Below are 9,470 nucleotides of genomic sequence, written 5' to 3'. Positions count from 1 at the left end.
TTTGGAGTAAGCAGAGTGCTTTTGTCTTATTTCTCTTAGAACAAAGCAGCTTCTCTCAGAAAGCTCTGTTCGATCCTACTGTGGAGTTGGTCAATAAGAGCCGATACAGAACTCGGCATCCTCCGAAGAGCCTCGGTCCCGAAGCAGTTCCGAGCCCTGTCCCGGCTGTGGGGAACAGCCCAGGTGTGTCCTGGCGTTCCGGAGGGGCAGAGGGAGCCCCGCTACAGCAGCCCGAGGCGCGGGCAGGGCGCGGGCAGGGCTCAGTCCGCTCCGCGCGATCCAGGCAGGCTTTGCCGGCGCTCCCGGCGCGGCTGCGGGCTCTGTCCGTGCACTTGTCATGGAATTAAAGAAAACTACCTCCAGGCCGTACAATGCTGCTCTCCTGCTGCCACTTTTCCTCTTGTTTTGGGGTAAGTTTTTGTCTTCTGTGCCTGATTCTTACCCAGCTACTATGCAGTAACTTTGATCAAATCTGTGACCTGCCCTTATATTGAACAAATTGTCATCTTACAGTTAGATTTGTAGCCTGAAAACTTTTGTCGGGGAGATAAATAGGCATTTCATTCTAGACGTGTTATTCCTTCTATTTATTTCTTGTCTCTTTTCATCTTTCTCCCTGTGCACATGTATGTTTGCATTTATTCACAAGAACTAAAAGTAATTAAGTATTCATATAATTAAGTATTCACCTATTATAGTAACCATTTTCTCCATTGGAAAGGTCTGAATATTTTGGTTGTGCCCACACAGAAGAAACACAGACCTTTATTTCCATCCTGTATGCTCAAGAAATACATCTGAGCACAAGAGGATGGTACCCAGGGGAGTGTAGTGCCAGATCCATCTGGTACAAAACGTGGAGGGAGATCACAGGACAGGAGTGTCTCCACTTAGAAATTTTGAAAAAAGCAGATCCGTCCCCAAAGTGCAAGAAGCAATGAGGTAATAAAAGAGTCTATGGGGAATTGTTTTGTTTTGTGTTTCTTCCCACACTGAAAACTTATTTTATAGCCGAAGAATCTGCTTGAGTACACTGAGATTCTCCAAATTCCCAAGGCTATCTTTGGGATCCATTGACATCCTTGTTTACAATATCTTATGTTCCCTGAAAAATGGGTGTCTCTGTTTCTTCTGGAATAGGTGCCTAGAGATCTGCTGGGCCTAGACATCTGTTTTAGTCATCTAGGGATTATAAGGTCATGTCAGGAACACGGCCAGCCTTTTACTGGAAAGTATGATTGGGATTGAACTGGTCTCCTTCTCCTGCCCTCAGCACTGCCAGGCCAGTTACCTGTAGGTGCAAGTCAGGCTTGGTTTCCTCTGAGCAAGTAAAGTATGATCCACGACATGAGGAAATGGATGTGAAATAGGAGAACATTGAGAAGATACAGTCAGAGCCTTTTCTCTGCTTGTGCCTGTTGAACGTGGCACTTGGCATTTTCTTGCATTAATAGGTAATGTTTATGTTATTTTTGAGATTTGGAGAAAGTTTTCAGCTTTTCCTCTGATTCCCCCACAGTCTCTTTTTTTCCTTCTGAAGCCTCCCAAGATTTCTGTTGCTCTGACCACCTCAGACCATGAATGTGAAAGTCAAAATATGTTGTGATTTTGTCTTTTTTTTTTCTTCCTCTTCCTTCTACCAGTTTCTTTGTCTGGTGTGTTTGCTCCAAGTGCCTGGAATTCCTCTGGCCACAGGGAAGCAGCAGGACTGTCTTTTGTATCCAGTAACCATAGCTACTGGTTTGGAGTGTGAGGCAATTAGGGTGGCTTTGTGCTGGGCAGAGGCGAGGCCGGGGGCATGGAGGATCCCCGGGTGTGGCTGCCAGGCCAGGCCGTGCCTCGGAGGGTTTGTGCTCTTTGCCCGCTGCACTTGTGGCTTTTCACTCCTGGACAAAGCTCCTCTCTGGAGCACTGGTTTAGGGAGGACTTGGTGCTCTTTTGAGTGCAGGTGGATGACTCTTCTTGCTGGAGCCAGCCGAGCTCAAGGGAAGTGCTGGTTTTCATAGTCTTATCACCTACTCCTATTTTGCAAGGGATATTCTCCCAGATTTTAACTGGAGTAAATGGTGCTCTTTAGGTAGCACTTGCAGGGTTTTAAGGCCATAAAGAAATGTCTTTTCTTGCCCTTAGAAACCATATCACTACTTCTTTTATTTCTAATTGACTGAGTCTAAATGTCATTGAAGCTGAGAGTGCCTAAGCTACTTGTTCAAAATTTTTGTGGAAATTCTGAGAATGCCGTTGGCCTGGTGCAATCTGTACCCATCAGAGCATCCTGCAGGCAGAGCCTCACAATCTCCCGTTGTTTAAAAGAAACCCCGGAGGGGCAACGGTGCAGGCTCTGCCTGTGACTCCCCTTTTACTGCTGCTGCCTGTGTAATGGGAACTCAACAGAATAGCTCCCAGCTAATTCCTTGTCTTTAAAAGAGATTCTGGAGGGCAGAAGGAGTGTCTTCTCACTTCTGTTCCCACAGCCCCAGCCATCAGCAGGCACAGGAATTCACATACCTTTTGCCTGGAAGATGCTTTGGACGCCTGCTGAGGGAGAGCATGTGCAAGACAAGCCTTTTTTGCTATCAGCTCTAATGCCAGCTCTTGAGATTAGCTCGGACACAGGGACACTTTAAGGCTTACTTCAAAACTGGGGAACAAACAGAACCAGTCTCCCCAGCTGTTTTGTTCATTGTCGGTATATTTAAATAAGAATTGGAAATTAAAGCCTGTGACTCACTCTGGTGAACTGAATACACAGGAAAGTCCCTGTCCCAGTGTTTGATCTGTGGAAATGGCTGAGAGATCAGAGAATATGTGAAACATGAAGGTCAGCTTGGAGGAATGTTCATTAAAGGAAAATACTGGGCTGTCCTGGGCACAGGACATCCAGGAGTTACAGTGGCAATATATTCAATGCTGTCATAAACCAGGGATTCACAGCTCCTGTCTTCTTCCCAGTTCTAGAAGAATGATAATAGGAGTTACACCTTCAAATCTGCAGTAAAACAGTGAGCAGATAATGAACATAAGCTAGCTGTGGTAAGAATGAGTTCAATTCCCTGAAGTGGTATTTCTGACTAATGCTGTTAATGCCTTGGGCCATGATGTTGGCACTGTTGGGCCCCGTGGATTGGTGCCCACTGTTTGGCACCTTTTAGCAATTCACTGGGCAAGCTGGGGGGCAGAGAGCCAGCAATCACCATCCTCCTTCTTTGAGGGGGTAAATATTCTGCATATTTCACAGGAAGAACCTGAGCCACACTTCTGGTGCCTGAATGAATGAAAGTCTAGGTCTAGGCCTTCATAAATTCTATATAAATATTTTACAGCAGTAGACTATGTACATATATCTGGCATTAAAAGCTCTGTCACACCAAAAATTTCGTGCAAATGTGATGTGGAATTTGTTTTTCTCAAGTAATGAAGAGAAACAATGTCAGAAGCAGCCTGAGAAGTGATGGGCACACCATAGCTGGGTACAACTGTAATCTGGCCTGTGTGCAGGGATGTGAGGAGATGCCTTGAGCTTGGTATCCAAGGTGGTATTTGGCTGAGACACTGGGCTCGTGTGTTTAACCTACCAAAACTCTCCAAGAGACATCAAAGTCATGAATAGTGAGGCTCTTTTTAAAACTGACTTTTCCAAAAGGCACTCTTGGCATTGCTGGGATCCCTGGCATTTTGTCAGGCCGTTTATTCAGTATTGTCTTAGAAGTCCTGCCTGCTGATTGCCAGCACTACTTTTGGATTAACTAATCTTTATTTTCAGGTTTTGTGGTTTTTGGTCATAGTGCCATGTCCTGCTTCACATAAATTATCAGATCTGATAAGATGATAACCTGAGACAGTAACAATGATGATTAGTTTCAGCAGATATATCTCAGAATCCTTTCTGCCATTTAAAAAATGGGGAGGAAGATCTTGACTCCGGGCCCCTGAAGCACCTGAAGAGGTCTTGTACCCTGAGCAGGTACATGGAAGGTGCTTCCTGAAGAAGAATTTGGTTTTATCCTGCCATTCTCTTCCAGAGCTGTCCTTCCAAAGTGGGCAGGGGTGGGGAAGAGAGAGGGTGGATATGAAAGCCCCTTTTCAAGCCTGTCCATTTCCCTTTCTGGTTGTGTGGATCCTGGGAACAGGCCAAAGTGTGTCCCCTTTCACTAATCCTTTACACTGACCAGGATAGGGAAAGATCAGCAGAGGTCAGCAGGGATTTACTAACATAAGCACATGCCTTCCTGTTGTCATGGAGACCTAGCTCTCCATTCCTTTATTCAGAGTTTATTTTGTAGTTGTGTTGCTCTGGGTTCCTTCTGGTGGAAGGGTTCCCTTTCTACCCTTGGCCTCAGGATCATTCTCCAGTGGGAGGTTTGCTGGGATGAGCAGCAGGAGCACAGCCTGACTGGTGAGAATTGCCCCAGGCTGGGGTTTGACCAGTCCTGGTTTTGGAAATTGGATATCCCTCAAGCTCTGTGATTGTTGTGGTGCTGCTGGGACCTGTGGTGCTCTGGGAATCCTGCTGTTCTCACCTCTTGGTTGTAAATTGGGGTTTTTCAGTTGCTGTAGTGAGTAGGACAGGTGAAAAACATCTGAAGGAAGCTTCTTTCCACTTGAGGTGGATCTGGCTTGTCCAAGCCCATACTCAGTTTTTGCTAGGCCAGGAAATAACATCCTGGCAGCCTGACTCTTGTGGGAGCTGTGTCTGTGGTTGTGACCATTTTGCACAAGTTGTGCACAGGTGAAGGTAGATTTTTATTTTTACCCAGTGCAGGGCATGTGCATGGACAGGGGTTCAGGGGTGGGGATTTCCAGTAGGTACCACTACCTCTGCTCAGAAAAAAAATCTGTCCTTCAGTACAAAGGAAACTGAGCTGAGAACCCCAGTGCTGCCTCTTCCCTGCTGGAATTTTAAGAGATCAGTAAGACACCTTTAAGGTAGTTATCAGTGCAGCACTGAGCAGCTTCCACAAGGTCAGGGGTGTCTGTAGATTGACAACATCCATCCTCTATCAGTTACCCAAGACAAACTTGTGAAAAGCAAATCCCCAAAATAGAAGCCAGTGAGTAATGCTAAAGCAGCATCTCCAATCACAGAGGTAATTGCCTAACTTCTCAATAATTTCTGATCTTTCGTGGTCAAAAAACTTTGCAACTTTGACAAGATCACATAGTTCAGGTATAAAGTATAAGATTATTAAAGTCAATTATTAAAACAGAGCCTGGTAATGCAGCTTGTTTGCCTTAAAGTGTTACAAAAGGTCACAAACTTCATTGGGGAAAATCTTTGTCAGCTACCTTTAAAGTGTAAAACCAGCCCTGTCCTGACAGAGCTCAATGAATGCTTTATATGGGACTCTGGTAGCCTTTGAAGTTGCTCCTAATCCACCCCTAAATGCCTGGAACTGTTCTTCAAAGGAGCTGTGGTCTCCTCCAGTTTCAATTCAGCATAGGCTTGCAGGATGGTATCATTATAATACACTTCTGGTAGGTTTTTTTTTTCCTTACAAATATCACTAATTTGTATTTTTCTTGTGAAATGTAAAGGAAAACTTCTGAATGTCATTGTTAATCCAGCAACAACTACTTTGATGAAAAACTATAAACTCTTGTCATTCAGTGATTTCCTTGACCTGATTTTCATGGTTGTTATATTGTGCAGCAGGAAAAGCTAATTTATTCATTTTTCTTATTAGTGTTTGGTGCATATTCATGTGCTATTCACATTCATATATTAATCTATTCCAAAACTGAGAGCAGTAAGTGTATGCCCTAGGACTGATGGTTGGAAAGAATAAAAACATCAGATGTGCTCTTTGTCAAGCCAGATGTTCAGCACTGCCATGGAAGGAGTGTTAGGGTTGGAATACATTCACACAGGGCCATGTTTTGTCCTTGGGAAATATTCCACATTAGTACAGCCATGCTGGATACAGGGACTGTGTGATACAGTTTGGGGTTTGTGCTGTTAGTGTGCCTGAAGCCTCCACTGAGTCAGTCAGACACGTGGGGGATTTGCTGCCAGCTGCAGTTCACAGAATAATTTGCAGTTATTTAGATAAATTGCATTTCTTGTGATGTACACTGCATTGTCCTCAGCCTGCTCCGTGCATGCCCTGTGAGCAGCGCTGTGTTACTTCAGGATATCTGTTCCACATCACCTATATTTACATATATTAACTATATATTAACCAGTGCTATTGTTCATGGTCACAGTGAGTTTTGAGCAGACCAGAGTTCTCCCTGTTCCTTCACTGCTGTCTTTGGTAGCCAGGAAGGCCTTTGCACTTATTAGGGAAGCTTTGTGTTTGTGGTTGAGCTATATGATGGACCAAACCAGAAAAGGTACAAAAAGGTGTGTCTGTTGTGAAAGAACTTTGGGAAAGGCAGGAAATAGCAAAGGGCTTTGATGTTTAGCTTTATTTGCAAAAAAGCATTTTGCCTGTGTTCTTCTCATGGAAGCAGAAAGCCACACATGAGCCTTGGCAGTGACTCAGCCTGGCTATGCCAGCAGTGCCTGGGGATTCTGTGGAAATGGGAATTTCTTTGCAGATGGAGTGTGCTGCAGCTCCTTCCCAACATGCACCAGACTCCTTTTTTGTCCCAGTCTGTGCTTCTGGCCTCTGGAAAGTGCAGGCAGGGGCCGGTTACTCATTAAGCCTACAAAGGCTCATATCTCCTGCCTAGTAAAGCTCTTTTGCAAATAGTTTCCTGGGCTTCCACTCTAATTGCCACAGAGATTCCAGGCAGATTCCGTCATCCTTGTTTTCTGCCTGACTGGGAATCTGAGAATAAAAGGGTTGATGGCAGAATAATGGGATTGCTGGACAGTGCAGGGCTCAGCAGCTCTCCCTGCATCACATGAGAGGGGAAGGGAGGGGTGGGCCATGGAGAAGATGCTGGGAAGAGAAAGGGCTGCCTAAATCCCTGAGTACCCTCCCTCCCCCTGCAGCACTGCCTCTTAAAAGAAGACTTAGAAAGACTACAGTCTTTGGTGGGAGGAATTCGGGGGAGGTCAGGGCAGGGGCAGGCTTTTGTAAACCAAAGTTTCCTATAAATCCCTTTCAGGCCCTGAAGTCGGTGCCTCCACCTTCAGGTACAAAGAGCCTGAGGAGCTGATGGGGCAGAGTTGATAGAGCACCAGTGACACAGATTAACTAGCAGGGGTGGGTAAGGAGCACCAGAGCAAGGCAAACGTGCCCAAAACTGGGCCAGGATAATGCTGGCACCAGTGAGAGGGCAGCTGGGGAGCGGTGCCGAGGTGTGTGATCCTGGCCACTCCTTAGCATGGAGCATGGCAGGGTAAAGCAGCATTCCTCATGGAGCAGCGGGGGCTGAGGGAGCTGCAGGGATTTGGGATCCTGCCCTCTCTCCACCTGCAGCTTTGTGGCCTGTCACCACCTGGGCCACGGCTACACAGGGCAGCAGAAAGGGTGAAGAGCTGCTTGGCCAAAGGCTTCCAGTGATGGCTTGACTTCCAGCACCAGGGAAGTCTGGATTGTCTCACCAGTAGCAATTTCTCAGGAGCATTTGCTTTATCAGGAGCATGAGCTTTATCTCTGCTTTGAGACCATTTTTCATAGACATTTTCCAAACATCTGCTATATAGTTGTTTGCAGAGTTACTTCCAAGTTTGGATGTTTTATAACACTTACACAGGAGTCAGGCTGGGATATCTCTACCACACAGCTTCTCTCTTATTTATCTTGGAGTTGAACGGAATGAAAAGCTCTGATCTGAGAAGGCCAGAATGGGATGAGGTGCTAATGGCTGCTGCCTTTGTGGAAGGCAAAGTTCTTTATTTCCACTTTGTCCCTTTATTTAATTTTTGGTTGGTTTATGTCTTTTGGAAAGTGCTTAATTGTGGCATTGAATCCAGGACATATATCCTAATTCTAACATAAAGGCTGTTATCTCCTGTCCCCTGGGCTGCCCTGCCCTTTGGCCAATCTGCCCCTTGTTTTACAGAGTAAATTTAAAATTTCTTTTGGAAAAGAAATGAGGATTCTTCCTTTTGTTCCATTCTGCTCCATTTGAAATATCTATGTTGAACTTTTTTTTTTTTTAATATCATGAATCCTACTTAATCTCATTTATATGAACTAAATTTGCAGTTCAGTGGGCACGTCCCATCACATTTCCGATGGTGGAGTTGCTTAATGGGGCAAGAGCCTTTTAAACATTGCCTTTGAGGGGACAGCAAGGCATTGTGGCTCAGTGTGAATTAACTGATCACAGCCATGCTCCCAGATTTAGGGGAATCTGATCTCAACATTAGTTCCTGGTTATCTGGCTGTTAGACTGGTGTTGTGGCTCAGCAGGTACTGATCCAAAATGCCATCAGCACGGTGATCTCAGCAGTCTCTGCTCTTCCTTGCTAAAAATGTCCTGCTGTGTAAATTTACATGTCTAACAGGAGGAGAGGGTGAGGGTCAGTGGTTATCAACCTGAGCTGCCTCATGTAATCAGAGACTCTGTGAAATGTGCCTGTTTGAGTTTGCCTTGGGTTATTTATGGGAGCATCTTCAAATCACTTCTGGATTAGCTGAGAAAAAATTGTATCCCCAGAAGGAGCAGCTGGGACATACAGAGCTGCAACCAATACCTGAACTCACCCTGCCTCTCTGGATTTCCAGGCACAAATGCTGTGCCCTGCCAGTGAAAGGGGTCATGGAATTTTACACTAAGTTAATCTTGTGAATGGATTTAAGGTGATATGTGTCACTGCTCTCAAAGTGACTCATGGATGAATAAGCACAAGTAAAATAGTTGGTTTGTGAGTGTCTCCTAAAAAATCAGGGAATTGGTTACCCCAATTGGCAAGAGATTCTTGATTGTCACCAAATGAAGGGCTGTTGTCTTCTTTATAGTAAATGTTTAATTCTCCAGTATCATCCTCATCTCCTGGCTAGTGCAGCCCTGTGGAGTGTGGAATTTAGGTGGGCAGTCTCCAAGCTGTTTGTGGGGATTGGCAGAACTCTTTTCTTTAGAGCTACAAACACTGACTAACAAAAAGTCTCTTTTCTCATCAGGAACTTCATACTCTGAAAATGACAGTGGCTGTTCCTCATCCCCATGTGAGAATGGGGGGAGCTGTAAGGATTTGGAGGTGGGTTACCAGTGCACGTGCCCTGTGGAGCCTGTAGCCTACGTGGGCATAAACTGTGAACTCCTGTATGATGCTTGCACTGAACATGGCTGTCCTGCCCACATGACCTGCAGCCGGACTCCAGGAGTGCTGGAATATGACTGTGTGTGCCCGGCTGGCCCTGCAGGTGCTGCCTGTGGCAGCGTTGATGAGTGTGAGAGCAGCCCTTGCACAGACCCTCGGTTGGAATGTGTGGATAGCCCAGCTGGATACTCCTGTAGGTGCCGGCCGGGCCCCTCTGGAGGAGGCTGCCAGGCAGAGAGCTCCGTGTGCTCCAGCCAGCCCTGCCTGAACAACGGCACGTGTGTGGCAGGCCCCGGCGGGCGCCCCCGCC

The 9,470-nt window shown here is 45.9% G+C and overlaps 1 protein-coding gene across 1 annotated transcript in view; it reads left to right on the top strand.

Moving 5' to 3' along the window:
- The first annotated feature begins 320 nt into the window (after positions 1–320).
- CRB2 (crumbs cell polarity complex component 2) overlaps positions 321–9,470 on the top strand; it is a 30,634-nt gene continuing 21,484 nt past the window's right edge. The window contains 3 exon segments of the mRNA XM_031057327.1: positions 321–410; positions 9,021–9,457; positions 9,459–9,470. The exon segment at positions 9,459–9,470 is cut by the window's right edge and continues 250 nt beyond it. Coding sequence (XP_030913187.1) covers positions 338–410; positions 9,021–9,457; positions 9,459–9,470 — 522 coding nt within the window. The 5' untranslated portion in view covers positions 321–337.

Source organism: Geospiza fortis, unplaced genomic scaffold (assembly GCF_000277835.1).
Source record: "Geospiza fortis unplaced genomic scaffold, GeoFor_1.0 scaffold27, whole genome shotgun sequence".
NCBI classification, from domain to species: domain Eukaryota; kingdom Metazoa; phylum Chordata; class Aves; order Passeriformes; family Thraupidae; genus Geospiza; species Geospiza fortis.
This window is presented reverse-complemented; position numbering and strand designations above follow the sequence as displayed.